This window comes from Diadema setosum, chromosome 5 (assembly GCF_964275005.1).
Source record: "Diadema setosum chromosome 5, eeDiaSeto1, whole genome shotgun sequence".
Taxonomy (NCBI): domain Eukaryota; kingdom Metazoa; phylum Echinodermata; class Echinoidea; order Diadematoida; family Diadematidae; genus Diadema; species Diadema setosum.
The window spans coordinates 38,368,371-38,393,171 of record NC_092689.1 but is presented as its reverse complement, the minus strand read 5'-3'; the positions used below and the strand labels follow the sequence as shown (position 1 = coordinate 38,393,171).

The 24,801-nt window shown below is 38.2% G+C and overlaps 1 protein-coding gene across 1 annotated transcript; it reads left to right on the top strand.

The window, feature by feature from the left end:
- The first annotated feature begins 216 nt into the window (after positions 1-216).
- On the top strand, positions 217-23,303 carry LOC140228897 (neurotrypsin-like). The gene is made up of 8 exons (XM_072309167.1): positions 217-406; positions 9,276-9,373; positions 10,789-10,921; positions 12,629-12,757; positions 16,881-17,062; positions 18,565-18,718; positions 21,247-21,606; positions 22,957-23,303. Exons 1-8 carry the CDS (start codon positions 295-297, stop codon positions 23,301-23,303), a joined length of 1,515 nt encoding a protein of 504 aa, XP_072165268.1. The 5' UTR covers positions 217-294.
- Positions 23,304-24,801: the final 1,498 nt, after the last annotated feature.

Sequence of the window (24,801 nt, the reverse complement as noted above, 5' to 3'; positions counted from 1 at the left end):
CTGGCGACTCTTCATGACTGAATGCGAAGGGCCAGTCAGATGGAACCGAATCGCTGTGAAAGATACACGTGGGTCAATAAGCAACTCGGCTGTAAAACGAGGGTGCGATCGGTACGTGATCGATACCTCAACGCCGCGTCTCGTCTGCTGCGGTAAATTCCCGGTTCCTTTTCCGCGAGATTTTTGCTGAAAGTACTAGTACTTTGGTGGCTTCGTCGCTGCGAGTGGAAAGAGACAACTGGTCGAACTCCGACTGCCAGGTACTGCTGAGGAACGATCTCGGAGACAAACATAATGGCGATTCATCGGTACCCCCGCAAAAGCTGCTTTGAAAACGCAACTGGAGGTTTCTACCTTGCTTTCTTGTACATGTTCATCGTATTCCATGGCCCTCTTTCACTAGCAGGTAGGTAAAATTATATACCATTCTCGGTTTCCAAAGTCTCCCTGCACACACGTTGTATGCGTGTGTTTATAGTCTGCTGCGAACCTTCAAAGGGATTGGCTGGTGGTGTCCACGCCTCCGTAGTTCGCGCCGCCGAGCGACGGGGCATGGATTAGTCAGTACAGAATCCTGGCTATTCATTACTTCGAATTCAGTTTGTCCTGATGACCTATTTCTATTCACTGGAATGCAGTGTTTGCATTTGCATCTAGTAGAGCTCTTACAGCCACTGCCCATGCTAGAACGATTTGAGTTTTACGTGTAAACACACCCATACACACACACTAGCACACAAGAAAAGTGTCAAAAGCATGTAACTTGAAGTCGGGGTAGGAGAATAGAGCCTCATTTGGGAACTGAAGAATAACGTCCATGGCGAGAGGAAACCTAAATTACGCAATAGGCACTACTTCACTCGCCCTTATTTTATATACACCTATACACGTCATTTTCCAACGATCCCGACTGGGCGCTAACCTCCCCTCGCTATCTTCAGCAGATTGTTACATTTGGGACCGCTTTTGTGTAATGCATGTGAGATTTGTATCCGCCGTGCACAGAAACTGGCCATGAGTAAAAACAAATTTCAAAATGGGGGATTGGGCAGGCAAAATACACTTCTGAAATATACAAAGGTAGTGTTATACATCCCGAGCGACACCAACAAGGACAAAGAACGAACTGAAATTGGCTGTTTATTAAAAAAAAAAAGAAAAAAAGAATTGAATTTGGAGTACATGATGTGAGTCTGCTGTCAGATCATGGTATAAAATGTATCAAGACATCAATGAATTGATGTCTTGATTATCGATTCTACATACTCTACTGTGTTTCTTTTGAAAGCAGGGGCAATCTGCCAGTAGAGCCTAATATCTGTATCACGTTTCCAGATCAAACCCAAAACACTTGTCCACAAGCCTTGAAGGGAAAAAAAGATCCCTCCTTTTTTTTCTTTCTCTTTTTTTTTTTTTGAGTTGTGAAGTTTGAATGATTTGCTTTGAAGTGGATTTTGCTTTTACCAAGGAGGTTCAAGAGAATGGAGTCACAACTGTCGTATTTCCTTTGAAGTCACGTTAAATTGACTCATGTCTCATTGCATAATCATCAGCCACTTTCTAACGAAAATATGTCTTTGTGATGGTAATTACTTTTCGCTATCCCTACTTATAAAAGATAGGTGGTATATGATGGTAAAGACACGGGGATGCGCGAATAGAAATTGCGCAAAAAATGATGAAATGAAAATGAAAATTACTCGACTGGCCGTGCCCGGCCACTAATCTGATATATCTATTAATATAGAATTATACTCGAAGATTATTCCATATCAGTTTTATTTGGAGGAATTAAAAGTGGAAAAGTGATAAAACCGGCTTTCCGGGAGGGTACAGTTTTAAACACTTTCACATGATACAGCTCTGATTTACACGTTTGCACATATTTCTTAAAGGGATTGACCTTTGTTTAATGAGCTTTATCATTAAGTGAGATTTCGTTTCATTTTTTTGATAGATAAACAAGCAAAATATAGCCAACATTAAGTTAACGTTCAAAATGAATCTTCAGATTGCTCAGCAAGACGGCGGCATCAAACCCCGCCACCAAAGGCACAGATGCACCTGTGGAATTCTTTTGTACATCAATAGAATAGTGACAACTGTTTGAATGATTACAGCCAGTTGGAACTCCATCTCTTAAACCTCCTTGCTTTTACACCAGCTTCGATGCATACTACAGCTCTAGTTATGCTGTCGGTGTACTGGTGAAGTAGAATAAAAGGTGCTTTCGAATTTGTGCAGCAATCAAAGGACAGATACACAAAGCATGAGAGACACAAGTATTGCATTCTCAACTGAAAATAGATAAGAGGCCATTGAAGCGAGAAAAACAAAATTGTTCTGCCTCTCGCATTTTCTTTATTATTTGAGACAACAGTAGAATACAATGTACCATGCAGGTGTCTGACAGTGAAGAAAGAATGAAACTCGTGCTAGCAAATGTGAGTTGGAGACAATAAATGGGTAGAGTACGTGCAGGCACTAAGAACATGCGTCGAGTACGAAAACCGTGATGATCTCATGGAAACTATCGCAGCATAGATATAATACACAAGATTTTTTTGAACACATTTTTTTTTTTAATCAATCGCTTACTCTCTCACACATACATACATTACTCTCTTTACCTCTGTTGGACGGAAAAACATTACACGCCATCATCAGATATTAAAATTATGTTAACGGACTTTCGACAGAATGGAATTTCGATTTCGCACGGAGCTCGGTGATCACGCGGAAATCACCTGGCGCGATCAATGTATGGCGTTGCACGTGCATGTTTGCCAAAATTTTAGTTTTCCTAAAGTCAGAAAAGATTCCTTCGTAAGCGGGTTTGCGAGATAATGATATTCAAGCTGATGTCAATTAGATGATTGTACGAGTGCTTCAAATTGTTACTACAGTTTAGAGGCTGCAGAATTTCGTGAAAATTCGTGTTTAGGGCTACAATAGGAACAAAATAATGGTATATGTACTGCATTAGTCTGCCCCATTGAATTACAGTTGGTTCATGTTATAGTCTGATGTGTTGCCATTATGATAAAATATTTTATATTTTATCAACACGTAGCGTTTCGGGGGTACCTGTTATCAGGCATGTAATGAAGTAATTACACTTACGCTTCAATTCATAAACTTGCTAAATGATCTTAATTGTTCTTGTTGCTCTTGACAACCAGAAAACATGACTTGCCTTGTATAGCAACAAGTGATTCATATAGTGCATACAATCTTGATTCCAGTAGGTATACCAACATTTATCTGGTATGGAAACATGTAGATATGAAAATAGCCTGTCGTTATATCTTTAGGATATCCTGCAAAAACGTCCATTAATCTGAATAGATTTATAGGAACGTGACCTATTCTGCTCTGTGTATTCGGGCTTTACTATCTGTGCTTAAGATTCGGACGCCTGCAGCAATTTAGGACGTTTACAGAAGTTGATCCTCATATTCTAATACCTTTCACTGTGTTTATAGCAGCTGTGTTGACTAAAGTACCAAGCGTGGACGCTTACGATATCAATACGGAATGCGGAACTGTATTTCAATAATGATACTATTGTCTGTGGCTAAACCTGAGAACTTGCCGAAATGACTAAACACGTTTGTTCTGCGTGGTTGACCGTGACGGGAAAAAAAAAGAATAAATCTTAATCGATATTTTACTTCATGCCATTTCCTGTTTGTTTGTTTTTTGTTTTGTTTTTTGTCTATATTTTAACATTAATCGGATTTGTTTCTATCATCAGAATACCAGCATGACAACATAGCATGGTCTTATACCCATGCAGCCTGGTCTAGCCAGGGCTCATGAATTGCCGACCTCAGTGTAGAATATCTTTTAACATGAGAAGCGCATTTCAGAAAGACGAGCTTCAATGTTACCTTTCAGATACATTGTATTACTTGACGGAGGATGAATATTCCTCTATACACAAAATGTATACACCGTTGAGAAGACGTCTTTTAAAAAACAAGTCAGGAGACAATTTGATGTGATCTTAAAGGAACTATTCAATGCAAATGCATGTTGACATGTGTTGATTCCCTCAACATCTATGTGGACACGTGAATACATAAACTTGTGCCACATATTTCATAATAATTTTCCTATTTTTCTTCAGTTAGCTTGGATACGTCCATAAGAAGGAACCTTCCTCACCAAGATTCTGCCAGTGTAATCCCATTATGACATCATCTATCAACCTTTGCTAAAGTACTATAATGATTAACAAAAGACATTGGAATGCACGTTTTCCTATAGAATTCCTGAGAATAGCTCGCATGTTTCCACGCTGCTAATATGATTAACAAAAGACTTTGCAGGAAAACACGCAAGTTATGTTCAGTCTTGTTAAAGGTACATTCCAGTGTCTTTTGTTAATCATACCAGTACTTAAAGGAGACCTCCGGATGGTTTTTACATTTGAACAACTATAAATTAGTTATACTGAGGACAGAGTTTCAGAATTTGTAATAATTGGGATGAAGAATAAGAATATTTTCAAAATTTGGAACAAATTGCAATGAACAAGGATGATGACATGGCAGAGTCACCATAAGAATGCATGAGTTGGGGCTCAAGGAAGCAGAACAAAAGAAGGCATGCATAGATTATACACAGGTGAACACGCAAGCAAGCGGTATTGTAATGAAATTACACTGCTACATTTCTGAAATATGTGAACCTCCTATGTCATCATCTTTGTTCAGTGTAACTTGTTTAAGATTTTTCAAAGTATTGTTTCTCTGCTCAAGAACCACAATAAATTCCACAAATCTATACATGGAGTTGTCGATTTATGTACTACATGATGTGAAATTATGAAAATCGTCTGGAATGTCCCTTTAAGCAATGCCTGACATGTATCAAATGTCACTACATAACAGAATCTTGGTTTGCAAGTTTTTTGTGTTTTTTGTGTGTGTGTGTTTTCTGTGGGCGTAGCTATCAGATAATCTAAAGAAAAATAGTAGACATCATGATTACAATATGTATATATAATATGTATATATATATATATATTATATATATATGTATATATTATATATATATATATATATATATATATGTATGTATGTATATATGGCCCATATCCAGGTAGGTCTATTCTTTTGGCCACGTAAATGATGATCAAGGGTATTATCAATACAAGTCAACATGCGTTTGCATTGCACAGTCCCTTTAAAGAAATGTGGTCAACTGAATGAAGTACAGACAAAGCTTCCTCTTCGTGCATATAACATCCTCGCTCGTGAATATAACATCCTCACTTCCTCGCTCCTGTCGGTATTTCTATTAAGCCTAAAATCGTATGCCTGTACCTGTCAACAATGGTTATTCCTGACGAGTATGGTTCTGTCTTGCTTATACCCCAACTTAAAAAAAAAGAAGAAGAAATGTTCGGGAGGATTGCTGTTGAGGTATGCCTTTAAAAGTACATATATGGATATAAAGTTGATTGCGCTGCAAACCAAATCAGGATATATCTTGTTTTTATAGAATACTCGTGTAAATGTTGTGCGTGTATATACCGTACCTCGTATATACATAATAATATATGCCATCCACCCGCAGTTATCCAACCGGCACTTTTTTTTTTCCAAATCGCTCAATTATTCTCTTACATAAATATATCGGGCTCTAGCACACGATTGTTCTTGCGTTTCAATGTGAAATCTTACCACTCCAAACGACAAAACAACCATAGTCTTGCAAAGACTATATACATGATATATAGGCAATTAAAAAAAAATCAACATTTAATGCCCATCACTGTGAAAGTGATGTATTTTTGTACCATCCAATATTTCTGTCGCTGGAAGGGAAAGTATGTCGCTCATCTGATGGCCTCTGATCACGGAGATTTTTAGATAGGTATAGATCATCTATCTTTGTCAGCAAACCTGGAGAAATAAAGACACACGAAGAGACATTGCTCCTCTAATTTTAGTTTAATTTCTTTTTCTTGTGCCTTATGAAGCATAGTGCTATTATGTAAATATGCAAAAATAGTAATAATAGTAAATTCAGACAGGTTTATAACTATACCCCAAATACAACGCACTTCAAAGTGTCGTGCTTGAGCATATTTCGCTTATCTGACCGTGTACAGGCCTACTTATCCTTTTTGCCGCCGATCTCGACATGGCCGGATACTGAGTAACTGAAGATGGTCTGTATCATAATGATACTCTTTATTTTCTAATCCTCTGGTAAATACCCAAATGTGCCGTAATTCGCGGAGTTTGTGTTTCGTTGTTCGTTTTTGGCCTATTTATTATGATACGGCTATTCAACAAGACTGGTACATGACTTCTGATGGAGTGTACATTCCAGTCGAGCAGTGCGAAACTCACGATCTCTCTTTTATCTGTACTTCTCCTCGGGCCATGACAGATAGGCGATTTCACTGAGAAGAAAAAAAAAAAGTGGGAAAACGACTTCAATGACATGAATGAAGAATTCTGAAGTTGTTGCATTCAGAGTTCGTCTGCTTCCCTTTCTTTCTTTGTTTGACGACCTAGATAAAATGTTATAAATCATCACCTAGTGATTCGTCTTTGTTGTGCCATCAGTGGAAATGTACAATAAAAGCAGGAGAATGGAATAGGCAAATAATGGAACATTAATATCCTGTCATTAAACTCTGAAGGACAATATTTGCCCAATGTCAAAGAGGAAATTTTACAGTTAAGACATCTATATCAGGAGACATCTTTCAGTGTTCCAACATGCAATATAACCGACGTTCAATCGCCAACACATGGGTGTTGAAGTTTAAAAAAAAAATCATGTCATTACGGAAATAGAGGAGCTGGGAGTCATTTTGGGTAGAGACATATTGGCTATAGAAATCTGTCCCATCCAAGAGCCCATTCCACACTGCAAAAAGTCCGGTGTTAAATATGAAACACCGAGCTGGTGTTAAGCTTCCGATTCTCATTTATGGTGTTAGATTAACACCTCCGCGTGCCATTTCAAAATATAAAATTGTTTTTTGAATAGTTTCTTACTTACTGTTCTTGTTGATGCTGAACTTCAACAAGATGATCAAGAATTTTCCGATAAAGTACTTGATTTTTGAAAAAAAAAAGTGTGAACATAACACCACAGTAACACCAGAGTTAGTGTGGTCTCGTATTGAAGCTGGACGGGAATTATACCATTGACATTAACACCAGCAATATCAAATCAACACTATGTAATATCATTGAAATAACACTATAAGTGCAGTGTCAAAAATGCCACCAGCTACAGTGCCCAATTAACACCACGAAGTGCTAGGTGAACACTTTTCAACACCATCACAACATACTTTCTACACCTGTGGGTATGGTCCTGTATTGACACTTGATCGGTGTTAGATTTGACACCCATGATGTTAAATCTAACACCGATTTTTTTTTTTTTTTTTTTTTGCTGTGCAGAAGTTATATTTTAAAAGTATATATACATGATCCTGATAGAACATGACAAGAAATTGTTAATAGCTTTCTCTCTCTCTCTCTCTCTCTTTTAACGTAGTGTCGGTTACCATAAAATCTGTGTCTAATTTTGTAGCTGTCATTCTTGCTTCGAAGGTGATACAAGCAATGGGAACACCTTTACAGAAAACATCCAAGATCACACAACATATTAACTGATATGTCGTAGTTCCAGTCTTAAACAGCACATAATTGAATCTGATTTTTTTTTTAAGTGGAAGTATAGTGACGTTCTTATCGATTTTGTGAAACCTAACAGTGTTTGAGACGTGTGTACTTCTCTCTAACTCTTTTCTTAGTTTTGCCCAGCTATCTTCCAAGATATTGACACCCATATATTTTGCGAAATGCGCCAGATACAGCAGCATTTGGAAATGATTGTGTCTAGATTGTGAGTTATCATCTTGAAGTTGTTGAATAATCAGATGGTCCCTTTGAAATTGGAACCATAGTCTTAAACTTATTATCGTCTAACTCGCTTAGAATTTGACCTGAGTTGATATTCATATCATTCTATGGTGACTTTATTCAGCTTCGTTGAGAAAAGGTCACAACGACAAATAGGCCTACTTCGTTTCGGAGTATATTGTATTATTCTCTTTCTTTTTTTTTTTTCTCTCTCTCACATATATATATATATATATATATATATATATATACTTAAATACAATTACTGATCATTTGCATATATCCTACTATATAATATATGTATAAACTCACACATGTATATGTATATAGGTAGATAGATAGATACTTGTTGCTGATTATTTGTTAAGAGTTTAGCGCCTTTGTGTAGGAGTCTTCATGGGAGATGAATAATACGTGTCCTTCAAAATCAGACGGGAATAATATATCGCAAATAGAGACACTATTTGTCACATTGCGACGCGCACTGTTAGTCGGTGACAAAAGGAAGAAGTCAAACTTAGGTTAGCCAAGTTGACGAGGGGTCAACTTTTATTCCAGCTCTTTGTCAATTTGTTGCCAGTTCAACCAAAGTGTATCAGCACGTTGTATAGCGTTAAAATAGCGGAGAATATAATTATGTTGGCGACTTAAACGTATTTTGATTTCACACTACTCATTGTCTGTCTTATCTCTTTGAAGGGTGAAAGGTCACTGTTACTAGATGATATAGATCCAAAACATCATCCCTGTATAGTATAATGTTGAGCAGAAACCATAAGAAAAATGAGTTGATTATCATCATCATCTCAGCTAATTTGCACGTGCGGTTGCAATCAATATCACTATTCGACAAAAAAATAAAAAGTTAAAATTTCAATACTTTTATTCTGCTAAGTCTCATTGTGATGAAACTTCCTGTATCATGTTCTATTGTTTTCACTGTGTTCATACAGATAGTTTTAAACATATAGTGTAGCATTTAGTGGAACATTCTTTTCCATCGTTATGATTACTTCTTTTTTTTTTGTTACCACAACTAAGTGTGCATTGTTTCTTTTTTTGTTTGTTATAATATCATTCGTGCATATATTTATATTGTGTTCAATGAACTGTCCTTCCCAGCTGGATTAAAATCAAATTGACACATAGTACAGCTTTGAATCATGTTTGTTTTTTGAATGGAAATAAATAAACTATAGAATTGAATTTAAATTTGAATGAATCCTGACTCCAGACATTAAAAAAGGGTCTGAGGTTCTATGCGTTGTTTTGGGTCCGCTATATGTCTACATTATTACTGGCTAGTCTTATTACGGCTTCAAACGTCTACCCAAATCAGTAAAGCGGACACTTTTCATCTCATTCCCACAGCTGTCTCCGAGCCACCAGCAAGCAATGCCTCCTATCAGATCCCTGACATCAAGGTTCGCTTACTTGAGGGAATGGACGCACATGAGGGAATCTTAGAGGTGAGTTACTCCCTCAACCATACCTAAATGCTACATCATTCCAGGATGAGCAACTACTTTGGCATGAAGACCTGAGGTCTACCATTATGGGATGAAAAACGTATCTCATTCATTTATAATTATATCTTGAATATCACTTTTGAGGTTTGTTTTAAATCTGATTAAATGACTTGAGTATGGTGTTCATTTTCTCCATATAAGTGTATATATACAAAAGTAAATAACTAACAGAATGTGCAAACGTGAATGCGAGATGCATATAACGCGAAGTCTACAACATGATGTTCGTTTCATAACGTGATGGTAATTCTCATGAAAGCGAGGAAAACTATACACCCATTCGGTTTTAAAACACTAACTTATAAATGTCGGCCATAACTGGAGCTTCCAAAATAAGACGAAAAGATGATTCATTATATGGGTTGCGATGAGTCGGGCGCATTGCTGTGTCTGTGCAGAAATACAAACTGATTGTTAGATATATTCTGAAGCCCCCAGTTATGCGACACAAGTTACAGTGTTTTAAAAGCGAGTAGGTAAGTCTATAGTTGTGGTATGGTTGCTTGTTTGCTAGTTGTGGTCTTTAAACCGTGCATCACAGCAAAATTTGTTTTGACAGAGGAAGCGCGAAGTGATTTAACTTTTGGAGGCGAAAAGGCTTGTAGTAAATAAGTGTTATGGCCCACAATCCGAAGCGGCAGACTAGTGAGGAATTTCGCAACCATGTGCCATGATGCCCTAATGGTTGCGTGTCTGATAATCTGGTATTGCCCTAAACATCCTCCTCCAAATAAAGACCTACTCAGCGGTTATTTTATTATATTTGACTGGATGCTGTAATATTGTGTGAGGCGGTATTAGTCACACCAGAAATGGATGGTCATAGCGAGGCAAGCGTCTGTCATCCATTTCAATGTTGTAGCTCCATGGTGGACCATAGTCCCATACAGCCCTATACTCAGCGGTTATTTTATTATATTTGACTGGATCCTGCAGTATTGTGTGTGGTGGCATTAGTCACTGCAGAAGTGGGTTGTCGTACCGAGGCAAGCTTCTGTCATTCATTATCTTGGTGTAGCTCCACGGTCTCTTACAGATTGCCAAAGTTTTCACTTCAAGAACATCAACACGTGAAAACAATTTTAATGTCACTAGAAACTATAGGTATTACATTACATGGTGGTATTACTTTTGAAAAGTTATTGCAATATGGAGTAAACCAGTGCTCACCCAATGGTATATTAATAAATCTCAGTAAATCAATCCTGGATTTTAGTGTTGTGTACCGTGGGCACAATAATGATCCATGCTGTGTTATTTATGGTCTGTAATAGTTTGTATGATAAATGATCATTTAGAATACTGTGCAAAAATGTGCTTACACCTTTAGGCTTTGTTCGTTTGTTCTACTTCAGTTTTACCACCGGCAGAATCAGGATTGGGTCTCAGTATGCGGGGAAGCCATCCAACTGGAAGATGCTGATGTTGTCTGCAGGGAACTGGGCTTCCACGGAGCAGACAGCCTCACCAATGTGACCCGGTCCATGAGTAAGTCTGCCCCGAGGAATACTAATTCTCGAGGAATTCCTGCCACGTTACATCCTTACCGGATCCTTCTAGTGAAGTTTCGTTTTTTTCCTCTTTGTCATGTTCTATACACTCTAAAACACAAATGTTGAATTAGCATTTAAAAGGGTCGAGGAGTGACAACATTTTAAAAGTGTTGGTTCTCCTGCTAGATTCAACATTCAAAATGTTATCTTAAAAGATGGATGCAACACTTCAAAAATGCTGTCACTCCTCGGCCCTTTTAAATGTTGATTCAACATTAATGCGTGTTTAGAGTGTATCTACAAAAGAAACCACAGCCATGTTCTGGTACAGAAATCATGGTGGTAATGAAACGCAGTTATGTGCACATAGGACTCAAAAGTCCACGTGGAACTCCTGTCCATTCTCATAGAAAAGAAAGGTATATAGGCCTACACAGCGCTGTAGATCGATGGGATTGTTTCATGAATTAGCCTATCAGTCATAGTGATTGCAAATGTAGCACAAGTAGTGTACTTTTTGAGATACTTTAATGTCACACCAATTGACATCACACCTACAGGGATACTTCAGTTTGTATTGTTCTTCTTTACATATGTGTTTGGTTTTTTTTTTATTAAGACATTTTCTTGAGAACAACAAATAGGGTAAGCCCCGTGTTACTCGCAGGATTGAACGGAAGCCTAGTATAGGTCTTGCGTTTGTGAGCAGCGGTTCACAAGTCAACGCACTAATGAGGGGGCGAAAAAATAATGACCTTTTGTCGAACTTACACCACGCATCACCGACTAACACAAGTTACCACCACCTGCCATTGTCTTTTCTCCAGACATGCCAGAGTCACCATCATACCCAGATATGAATAAAGTAATACTAATCGTTCTATCATGTCCCCACTTTGAAAAAAAAAAATGGGTCGACGATCACTCATATTTGTGGATGTATTATACTGTCTCCATCACCAAACAGACAAAAAAAAAAAAGAATGCAACGATAACACCACTACTGTGTTATCGATTGGAAATCCCCCATGTCACTTGATACATCAGGCGTTAAAGGCGAGACATAGACCTACAGTAAGAAGAGTGTCGAGAGTGAGGTGGGGATGTTAATTTGTGCCAGGACCTTGATGAACCGTATACAATCTCACCACATTGGGGGGGGGGGGGGGGGGGGTATTTATGTGCTCGTCAGATGGAACTGTGCATTGAAGCATACGCATTCTATCTGCGTAGTACGGTGTAATACAACAGCATTTTGTCACTACCTGTTGCAGAAAGGAATGATCCGCTCTTGGATCGTAATAGAAAGTTTGTACATGGACCATTGTGAGCTGTCATGCTTGAATTGTACCTACTCCTGTCCTTGGTGTGGAAGTTGAATAAAGTTACTGCAGCAAGATTGGTTGCTACCACAGTGAGTTAGAAGGCTAATGCCTTGATATATGGAGACTAAAGAATTCCCCATTTGCAGCAGTTTACCTTGCTCATGGTGGTCTCACCTTCCTGCTTTCTTCTATTCACAAGCCACTCCCACAACATACACACCATGGATTTCTTTATGTAACATTTTGATTGCTTCGAGTATTCTCTTTTGCCCTTTTTGCACTGTTGTATTATTTTGGGTATTGTTTTGTTACACATTAAAACTCGTTTGTTTAAATTTCGTCGTATTCATTATATGTATTCTGTCATTTCATTAAAGGCGGGGATGCTCTTTTGCACGTGTGGTGTGACACAACCGACGGGCAGCGCCACCAAGCGTTGGATGAATGCAACTTGAGTGGGCTCGTCAATAGCACACAGTGCAATAACAAGGCGCCAAAAATATCATGTACGTGTAATATCATGTTGTCATCGCATAAAAGAGACATTCTATTCATCTTCACTTTTACGCTATGTGATACGATGAAGTAAAAATCAAACAACATAACAATGATAGTTTCATTAATTTCACCCCCTAAAATTTGAGATTGTTGAGTTTCAGTATAGTCTTCGCGTTAAAGCAGAAATTTATAGAGAATCTAGAAATATGACAAGTTTGATATCTACGGAAAGCTAAGAAGCTAGTTAACAAAACTGGATATCTTTTAGACGATGTAACTTCACCCCCAAACTGTTTTTGAGATTGAAAAACGCCCAATTTCCATGACCACGTAGCTCCGTTCGCTACAAGAAACATCGGATTTGAGCGACGTCACCTAATGTGTATGAGCTGATTTGCCGTACGTCTATATGAGACCCGCTCTGGCAAAACCCGAAACTTCTCGGCAAATGTGATTTCGCGCTACAGCCCGAAAAAGGTCAAAAAATGACCTACCTCAGGGACCAAATTGACATTTTGGTATCACGTTGCAGGGGAAATTTTCTAGTATCTGACTGATATCAACAACATTTCAAAATACAACCTACAAAATGTGGAATTTTGAAGAGAAAAGTGGGATGTCAATCTCAAATGTTGGCCAAAATCTTACGTCTAAAGACCAAATCGCCTTCGCTTACGGCGAAAATGACTGTTCTTTTGGCGAATCGTGTCTTAGATATTCTGCGTTGAACCCTGACACATTTGGTACCTACAGAAAGCTCTACCTCTGCTTATTCCAAGTATGGTCATGGCATGATGTCATGCTACTCACTTTCATTCATAAATTCGTCTGAAATATCGCGTAAACAGCCTTGTTGCTTACCAAGACGAGTGATCGAAATACGTGTTCACGATTGGTCAACTGCGCCGAGGACCCCCTTGTTTACAAGCAACCTACGTGTTATACTATGGGGATCGCTGCAGCAGCGATGCATGCTTGCAGTGTATCGTGACTGCTGCTCAGCACGGAAATGTTGCAGTTTCCCGCTTTGTTAGACTGGTTTTTTTTAGCAAGTTGAGGTAGAAATTAGAATTTAAACCGACACACAAGAGAAAAAGAAGGTCACATTTATCTAACAAACCTTCATCATGCCATTTCGAAGAAGAATCAAGCTGAAATCACGGCATCAAGGAATACCTCTTCACTGCCGATTCTGCTGGTACTGTTGTGCGTACACCTGATCACGGCAATCGCGAATCTTGAGCTGATTACGGTAGGTTTTGTGCTTTTCAAACGTCGTATTTCCGTAAATTTATGGGTGTAAAAGTGATTTCCATACCAATTACAGCCCTTTGACTTAGTTATCATCCTTCATGAGTATGTATACCTCAGCTATACGCAATTCCCCCACAATGATCGATTTGTTGTGTCAATAATAACAGCAAATTGTTGCTGTACGAAGGAACAGCTGATCACGGCAATCGTGAATCTTGAGCTGACGATAGGTTTTGTGCTTTTAAAACTTTGTTTTCCGTAAATCTATGGGTGTAAAATATGATTCCAGTGAACACAAACAAACAAACAATTTCACGACGTGAATATATAGTTTTGGCGGACGATTTATTCTAGATTGACAACAAATTACACACCAATTTCCTGAAAAGTGCGCACAGTTTGCCTATAGATACGTAAACCCCACTGGGTTGCATACACACGTGGTGACGTCACAGATTTGGCACTTTTCGTAGCTGCATCGAACTTTTTCCAGTGCTCAAATTTGGTAAGAATAAAGATTCTTATATTCAAAGCAGAGACAACTTTATTGCATGATTTATGTCAGAAATTAATCAAAATAACATTAAATGATGGAAAACAGTCAATTTATATGATATTATTTCCTATAAATTTCTTCTTTAACCACAATAACAACCATTTACAAATTGTATAGAACAGGTATTGATAACAATCCCTCCTTAATGTAATCTGCACTATGTTTTTGTAATGATGTGAAAAAAATGCAATTATCACGTATCCCTGGTATTAACTTATTTTCATAGGCCCGAATTCACGAAGGTGGTACAATCTTTGTCCACGGTTTAAACCGTGGACAAAGACCGTAGTTTTGAATGGGGCGCCAAGTGTCGCATGGCCTACATGTATTTTGTTACGAAATCAGTCATTTCGTCGAGTAACATTTCGTCGACGAAATGACTGATTTCGTAACGAAATAGGCCATGCGACACTTTGCGCCCCATGCAAAACTACGGTCTTTGTCCATGGCTTAAACCATGGACAAAGATTATACCACATTCGTGAATTCGGGCCTTGGAGTCTTAATCAGGGGCGGATCCAGGAATTCCGTAAAGAGGGGCGCCATTACAAAATAAGGGGGGGGGGGGTGCACGTGCACCCCCATTTTTTCTCTTTTATTTCTTTCGTTAAAAAAAAAAAAAATAATAATTAGATTAAAGGGCGCGCGCCCGGTGCGCCCCCGCCTGGGTCCGCCACTGTTGATAATTGAGCAATAATCTTTTCAGTACTAAATGACTTGGGTTCATTGATATTGTATGTTCAAACTAAGAGGAGAATTGCTATTCAACCCCATTATTTGCCTCGTTGAATTTGTGAATTCAATCGCGACTGATATTCTTGTTTCGGGAAACATGAAATTTGAAGATCCTTTCATTTGTTTGAAATTTGAATTGAACTTTCCACCGCTCAACCTGTGCAACTTTATTTTTATTATTTTTGGGGTATATGAAAGTCATCAAAACGTGAAGTAAATGTCCCCTTTAGACTTATGTGCAAAGTTAAGTTTTGGTTTAAAATGCATTGACGTGTCATACCAAAGCAATATTACTCATCAGATTCCTCGAAAATTGCACAATAATGTTCGAGGCACCTTATAGTCCACGAACTCCACTGGAATCAACTGGCGCGACGGTGACACAGCCTCAACCCTCTCAGAAACAATATCCCAAAATGGCGTTAACACTGTGCTAACCAGGTTTTCCATAGCATCGAGAGAGTGAAGCAGATGATTTACACATAATCATGCATTTCTAAGACTTTGCATCTTTACCCTCTTCAGTTACATGTTAGTATATGAAATTCCTGTGTTTTGGCCTTCTGCGCAAAGGCTATTTTCGGGAGGGTCAAATAAGCTTACATTAGCAAAGAACGACTGATTTGAAGTTGCCAGTGTTTTCTCATACAGGAACAAAATCCTCATAATTGAAAGAAGAATCCCCCTGTACCATGTCACTTTTCGCGATCAAATATTGACTTCATCTATGTGGCATAACATCTACAAGAAAACTATTCGAGCGTTAGCTCAGCGGCTAATTTTATGTAAATTTGCACCCAAACGTAGCAATGCTCTGGTAGACACATCTATTCTTTGTCTGTTTGCCTTTTTTGGCGACTGTCTGAAAGAGTAATTTTGGGCTGTTTCGGCGTTTAAACACGACCCTTCCATAAAGTGCGTGCTCTTCGACGGAATGATAATTGCGCTTTTCGCTACATAATGGAAATCCATGGATGGAAGCATTTGACTGAAAAAGGTGAACCAAAGCTTGCAGTCAGCGTCTTACCTATAAAATGTAAAGTTGTTTCCCGACTTTACCCTCAAAAATAAGACACTGAACTAGTTGTGCATTCCTAAGCGGCTTTAATTGCCGTAGAAACTGAAAAAGAGAAAAAGAACAGGTGAAACATTCTTTTCAAAACACTTATCTTGTTAATGTTTTTTTACATTATCTGCGTCTTAGTTTGCAGTGCTCTTGACGATATCTTGTGCACTGATCATGGAAATGAACATGTTGTTATTTTTATGTTGCCTGTATATCATTCGATAAAAGGTATGTCAAATTTCACATATTTCTTTGTTTATCGTTCTGTTTCCAAAAATCTGGAAAAAAAACTTTGAATTGAATTGAACTGAATTGAATAGAATTGTGTATGTGTGTCCGTGTGTGTGTATGTATGTGTGCTTTTGTTTGTGTATGTATTTTTCACTTTTCTTTTAAATGAAATACTAAAAAAAAAACAGCTATTAATTAGAGAAAACATTAGCAGACATCTCTGTCTGTGCCAATAAGAATTCGTTGTGATAATATGTTAAAAACAGGATTTCTGCTCTTCTTGGACCAGGTTTGACCACGCGGTTGTACGGCGGGAGCGACGAGTCCAGCGGGCGAGTCCAGGTGTGGTCCGATGGGCAGTGGGGGAAAGTGTGCAGCTCGAGTTTTGGCGCGAATGAACAGAGGGTCGTCTGCGCAGAGCTTAGATATATGTACAGAAGCAACAGGACTTACAGTGCCAATCAATTTCAAGTAAGGCCAACGTGTCAAACTTGTTTTGTTCACGTGATTACTCACTAGAATTTATTCATTTTTTTTTTCAAAAAGTTTCTTCAAAACTGTTCAAAACACCTTGAAATGAATCAAATTACACATCAATTGAGAAATGACAAATCAATTACAAATCATTTGCGTACAAAGGCTTTAGTTTATGCTATAAGATTTTGCTGTATTTTTCATCAGTGAATGGACAGCTATGATATCTAGAATGACCTGATAAATGCCGAGTATCTATACAATTTATTTCTGTCGTAGTACATGTTCATCTAATCAGCACAGCTAGAATGATTGAAGCAACATCAATCAAAGCAGAATTAACTCCATGATTGGCTCTTGCCAGTTCTAGGCTTGAATGACTGAGTGTATTCTCTATATAGATCAAACTTGGTATGTCAACAACAACGTTGAGATATCATTTCGAATGTGCATTTCGGATTGCGTGTAATAATGGTAACATCTAAAAGACAATACTCCAAGCCGTGTACTTGTTTTTGTTTTTTTTTCATGAAACGACATTACGCTATAAGACCAACAAAGGATTGGAATTACATATTGCATGCTGCACATTAGATTTCTAACCCCGATACCCGCATGCAACCCAATGACAGGAGCGAGCAGTCTTCTGCACTCTCGATTATAATTCATTCGGAAATTATGACAGATAAAGTAATCAGTGCTACATTTAAGAATGTCGATCTGTTGCGGCCAGGTGTTAAAACTTATTTGACTGACTTTGAAACAACAAATTTTTATCTCTTTGCAATGTATGCCATTTCTGTGCATTTCTTGTTGCCCTCTGTATAAATGTGGCGTACAAGATTCACCGTCAGATGTTCATTTATGTCTCTCCTGTATACTCCATTGAATTGTAATCGATGCAAAATCCTCTTATGTTAAATTCAAATTTCTTTTCTTTTTTTTTTTCACAAAGAAATTTTGTTCACTTATCAACATTCAGGTGCAAATAAATGCCACACCATTTATGATACATAAAACAAATAATACAATTTGACAGACAGCTACAAACAGTCTAAATGATATGGATACGATTCCATTTAATATTGGATACAAAACCTTTATTTTTTCAGCCATATATTCATCTGCTTTCTTCGCTTGCTTTAGAAATTGGCAAAAATCTAAAGATTTTGTTATATTTCTGGCAGAAAATATAAAGTATTCTGCATACAAATAAACTCTTTGTAACACTTTACATTTTCTGTAAAACCAAGTATGAAAGTACTGTTAGCAATTTGAGTTTGGTTCTGTAACATAGTTCCTATATTTGAGAAATAAATCTTTGTTGTAATGTCGCAATCCCATTGTTTATGTGGAGCTTGAACAAAACGCACAGATTTCTTGCCTTCACAGTATCTACGTTAATCATGGAGCTACAAGAGTTGCTCCACGGTTTAATCAAAATCACTTTGCTGTTAACCCAAATCTCTTCTTTTCATAATCCATTGTTATCACTGCAGAATCCTGATGACAATTACTCCATCCGAGATGTGTCCTGCTCGGGAACAGAGGCGAAGATTGCCGACTGCAATGTCATGATGTCGACGTCGGATACGTGTCCGGACGATTTCGTTGACGCCATTGCCATCTGCACTGATAAACTGTCAGACCCAGGTACCTACTTGTGTATTACACGGCTACTTAGATTAACCACATCAATTTAGTTTGTAAATGTACCACCATAAAAAGAATAAACTGAGATTTATCATTTTCAGGGATCACGCATAATTATCATGTTACCATGTTACAATATAGGAAGAAACTGGATGACAGGGAAGAGGAGGAAGAGGAGGAGGAGGAGGAGGAGGGAGTGTTTGTCTTGCTGCATAAGGCCCTAGTCAGACCGCTTCTGGAATACTGCTCTTGTGTATTAAATGATCTTACAAAGAGTGATGCAAAAAAAGCTTGAATCGGTTCAGAGGAGAGCGACCAAGTTGGTGCCCCAGTTAAATCATTGTAATATTCTGAGACTCAAGTCTTTTGGGATTCCGTCCCTAGAGTATCGACGTGAACGTGCAGATATGATTCAAGTGTTCAAGATTTTATGATATGGAAGATTTTGATCCAGCTGTTCTCTTTGTTACACAAGTTACACGCGGTCATAAGTTTAAGTTGTGTAAAGGAAGGTGTTAAACTAGTAAGAGGTTAAACTCTTTCAGCCACTAAAGAGTAGTAAATACTTGGAACAGCCTTTGTGCGGAAGCAGTCGAGGCAACATCATTTAACGCCTTCATGTCTAAACTCAATGATCACTGGCAACAGAATCATTAAAAAAAAAATGTAATCCAGAGTGCATAAATTGACCACCCCATGGATGCATCACGTGAAAGTCCTCAGGCTCAGGATTGGATCCTTTTAATGGCCTTCAACAAGTCTTTGACTTACTGGGCGTAGATCACCAAAGGTAATACAGGAAATGGACGATGATGAAGAAGGAGATGATGATGACGATGGGGACGATGATGACGCCGACGATAATGGACGTGGAGGAAAAAAAAGAAATATAAATTGTTTTGTTCAGGGTAGATGTTGAGATAATGCAAAGCGTTTCTTGATTTGAAGACTGAAGACAATATACACAGAAATGATTACATTCCTGGTTACTGCCATAATACTAGAACAATTCCACATCAATGAGGCAGGCCTCTACATCACGTTTAACGCCATATCTCTTCCTGCTTCTCTTATAAATATAGTTATTATGCCTCCGCCAACGAAGTGGCCGGAGGCATTATGTTTTCGGGTCGTCCGTCCGTCCGTCCGTACGTCCGTCCCGTTTTGTTTTTGTCGATATCTCAAGAACTGTGAGGTTGTTTTGCATCAAACTTGGTATGAGGGTATATCCTGGGGGGATAATACTTTGTTTTGATTTTAGGGTCACAGGGTCAAAGGTCAAAGGTCACAGGTTATTTTGTGAAAAATAAGGTTGAAATTTCATGTTTTTTTCTCCATATCTCGCAAATGGTTCAAGGTATCTTCATGGAACTTAGTATATATGCATGTACCGATGGGCAGTGATTATCTAGGGAAGTAGGGGGTCATGGGTCAAGGGTCAGGGGGTCAAAGGTCAAGGTCAACTCCTCAAAATATCACTACTTTCCTTATATTTATGCAATGCCTGAAGGATTTTTTTTTTAACTTGATGTATGCATGTATTACCCAATATATATTCTGTGGGAAGTTTCTTGCCAAAAGGTCAAAGGTCAAAAGGTCAAGTAAGGTCAAGTGAAAGTGCTAAATTGCACTTTTTCCTCCATATCTCAAAAGTAACTCAAGGTATTATCATGAAACTTACATATTTATGCATGTTCTACCTAACAGTGATTCTCTTTGGAACTGTGAGGTCAAAGGTCAAAGGCCAGGTTTAGATAATACTATTTTACCATTTGATACTGAAATTATACTTTTTCTCGATACCTTGAAAATTACTCAATGCATAAACTTATAAAAGGGTCAAAAGTCAAGTAAAAATCATTAGTTCCCCCAAATACCTGCACTCTGACGTTTTAATCATTCATCCAATTGAACCTAGTTCTAGGAAAGTGAACATTCAGCACATTTGTGGCAAACCTGTCATTTTGATATTTTGCCAATTGTGTGAAACTGTCATCACACATTGTCAAGACATTGTACTATAGACCTATTAGGAGAACCATGCATTATGGCGGAGGCATACCAGTCGCCGTAGCCACATTTCTAGTTTTTCATATATTAATTTCTTTCTTCCTCAGACTGACATTTGTCCACTCTAGATCTGCGTCAACACTCTTTTGTAGTATGATTTTGCCGGAAAATAGAATAAAAATCCTAATGATTAGGGAAATAGGAATGGCATGCCCAATTACCCAATTTGTTAATAAACCTTTGTGAGAGATATTAATGTTGGATTTCATAAACTTCTCTCTTCTATATGATTATTTGTGAATCTGCAGTAGGTTTGTTGATCTTGTGTTGGAATTAAATTGTAAGAAGAAACAACATATTAATGTGAAACCTGACGGCTGATGAAGAAAATTTTAAAGCTATGAAAATAAACGGGATCGATGAGAAAGTGATTACGCTATAGTCTACGGGAAACCTGATCGAATCTGACAAAGTATCTGTAGATCCCAGAAAAATGTCAAAAACACTTGTACTTTCAGGCATGCCACCTTACTTGTCGGTAAAACTGGAAGGCGGACAATGCGACTACGAGGGCCGAGTGGAGGTGTACGACGGGAGCGAGTACGGCACCGTATGCCAGGACTACATCACCGATATGGACGCGCAGGTCATCTGCCGACAGCTGGGCTTCGAGGCCGAGGGAGCGGAGGTTGTGCCGTGCTGCGACGCTTTCTCGGGTGCGAGGGTTGGCGTCCCCGACCTCTTCGGTATGCTCAACTGCACTGGGGATGAGCTCAGTATCGGTGAGTGCCCACACCCGACCCCGGGGTCGCGCAAAGGATGCAGCACGATTCGACACACGAACGACGTGGGAATACGCTGCCAAGGGTGTCATACAAGTAAGCTGTTCTTTAGTTCTTTTATTTGTTGTTTTAAAGGGGAAAGGATTGTAATGAACATGCTTTTAACCAACGCTGCACACTGGCATTAGTCCGACGGTCCAGGACCAGTAAAAACCACTGTCGGACCAGTAACTTTTTAAGGAATGAACCAGTAAAAAAGAAGAGAGGAAAAACTGGGTACCCCTTCTTCAACTCTCCCTCTACACACATATACACACATTTCAAAGTCATTGATATCTCACTCTTGTATCAATGTTTTAATAAAATCAATGTGTGCTGTGTTGTTTCGACCCGTCACTACGCAGTGTACCTTACCTGTCACTTAATTTCTTTTAACTGTAAATAATCCCTTTTATTGCAAAGGTTGTCTTTCATTAAAGTAAATTAGCGGTGTCTCGAAGGAAAAACCCAAACAGGAAGGACTAATATTGTGTGTGTGTGCTCATGTGTTTACGTGTACTAGGTGTTAATACCAAAAACATTTCCCACTTTTGATGCTTAATAGTTCAAAAACTATAAATTAGATTAAACTGTCATTGATACGAGTAATAGCTGAATAGTGTACAATTTAGTGGAAGGTGATTTGAATATGCAAACCTACATCGATTTCATGAAATCCATGATTAATTTAAAATTAGGTTCCAGATTTTGGTCACATTTTAACCCTCTGTACAAAACCTGAACTTCACGCAGGAACCAATGATGTGTATGTGAGTGTGTGCTTACAATGAATCTGAACAATGGACATGGATACCACCTGTTCAGAGCTTTGATCCAAGGCACATGAATGCTTTATCAGTTATTCATGATTGATTGCCCCCCCCCCCCCCCCCCGGCGCTGCTAGTCTGAATTCATGGCAAAGGGTGAAATGCATGCACATGAAAAAAGTAAGCCCATGTTTCCATGTGCTTGCATACACCACATTTCAGAATGAATAAAGGCTAGCTGTGATAGTGGAATTCCTCATGAATAAGCAATGGAACACTCCAATCCTGGCCATTGTTCAGGACCATTGTCTGGGTGTCAACTACACACTCCCATACACACCAATTGACTTCTGTGCAAAGTTGAAGTTTTGTACAGAGGGTTGAAAATAGAGCAACCTAACTGAAAAATTAATGTTTAATTTGAAGAAACTGAATTATGCTGTCATTGTAAAATTGCCTCCAACAAAATTGTACACTATTCAGCTATTGCTCATATCAATGTCAGCGTTATCTGATGTATAGTTTTTGAACTATTAAGGATCAAAAGTGGGAAATGTTTTTGTGTAACACCTAGTACTTGTCTTATTATCCCACACGACACGACTGTTGTATCTTATTGTGTTTATATCCGCTAATCAGGAAAGCCCAACGTCGCGGCTATCATCGCGGGGGTCATCGCCTTCGTGGTGGTCACCATCGTGGTTGTGGTGGTCATCTGGTACGTGTGCTGCATTCCGAAGTCCCTGTACCAGCAGGCACGCAACGAGAAGGAGGACGACGACGAGCCCGACCCCGAGCTCGCTGTGGCGGAAACCAAAGCTGACGACGATGACAATGACGATGCAAAGCTCGAGAACGGGAAGCATCCTGTGGCTGTGACAGTGGCGGACGAGGACCATACCATGATTGAGACCGACTTGAACGATGACGACTTGAGGGAAAGGAGTGTAAATGAAGAGACGAAGGAGATGGAAGAAGGCGTGTGATGCAAGCGCAGATGTAACACACATATATGCACATATTTCTATTTCTTCCCACGCCGTTGACCAAAAAAGAAAATATACATTATATTTTATACAGATGGAATGAGGGGGAAAGAGAAAGCGAAAAAGAGAGTATGATACATAGATAGATAGCTAGATAGATTGAAAAATTAAAAAAGAGATTCACTACCTTTTATCGACATTCCATGTAAATGGATCCTCATCGGTGCCTTGTTGTTGAAAGAGGAACCGTCGGTTCTCTCAAAACGTCAAATATTTATCGTACAAAGCAGTCTTTCTGAATTTCATCTTTAATTCTTTCGTACTAATGGTGCAAAGGTCTTTGGTGATGATTCCGATCTATTGCAAACTTTGAAAGAGGTTAACCTCAAATGTTTATGTTTGAATTTTGGAAGTATGAGGTTGAATGTAGAAATATTGTTATGTGTCTAACTATGGATTGGAAACTTTGTAAGTTTGCTCATTTTTTCTTTTTCTTTTTCTTTTTTTTTTGTCGAAGAATATGAATGTTATCCAAGTTCAAAGCTAATTACGCTGAAAGCACGTCTTTGTAAATGCATGGACCCTACATAGGGTCCATGGTAAATGTAAGTGTTTTTAGGTGTCGGTGTAAGCATGGTAGGGTCCATTGTGTAAGTATTACAGAAAAAACAAATGTGCAGTGTATTCAGATAGTTGTCCAGGTGTTGTTTTAGTGTGTTACTTTGTTTTATCATTTTCAATTTTGGGGGGTTTTCTTTTATTGTGTTATTATTGTTATTATTATTATGATTATGATGATGATAATGATAAAAATAATAATAATAATAATAATAATAATAATCATTATTATTATTATCATTATTATTATTATTATTATTATTATTGTTATTATTATTATTATTATCATTATCATTATTATTATCATTATTATTATTATTATTATTATTATTATTATTATTATCATTATTATTATTATCATCATCATCATTATCATCATCATCATCATCATTGTGGTTCATTGTGGTAGCCATCGTAAAAAAAAGGCGCGATGTATCAGATACAATCTGTGAGAGATTTCCAGAAAGTTTACCGACGATTGGAATGAAAATCTGTGGAGTGAATGTTACTCCTGCTTGTTAAGCAAATGCCCACGATTGTTTTATTGTTGTTGCTGTTGTTCTTGTTGTTGTCGAAGTGACTTAAAAACTAGAACAGCGTCATTATATTTCTATCTGTGTTGTTGCTAAAAAGAAAGAGGGAAAGAGAGAAATCGAAAACAAAATCTTTGCAACATTGTCCCGTATATACATTATAGTCCGTCACTGGCACATCGTCCAAATGCAAACCTTTTTTTTTTTTCTTCTTCTTCTTCTTCTTACTTACCATAGGCAGTGAATGCATCTGTATACAGAATAATTCCCTTGCAGCTACCGCCTGTTTTCTCAAGAAGGAATCGGCAATATGATACAGAAATGTCATGATTAGTAGCCTGTATCAC

Bases quoted from the DNA above. Each gene is read 5' to 3' on its own strand.
- LOC140228897 (XM_072309167.1), top strand. From the start codon at position 295: ATGGCGATTCATCGGTACCCCCGCAAAAGCTGCTTTGAAAACGCAACT. The intron at 407-9,275 runs GTAGGTAAAATT...TCATTCCCACAG, and splicing joins TGGCCCTCTTTCACTAGCAG to CTGTCTCCGAGCCACCAGCA. The intron at 9,374-10,788 runs GTGAGTTACTCC...GTTCTACTTCAG, and splicing joins CACATGAGGGAATCTTAGAG to TTTTACCACCGGCAGAATCA.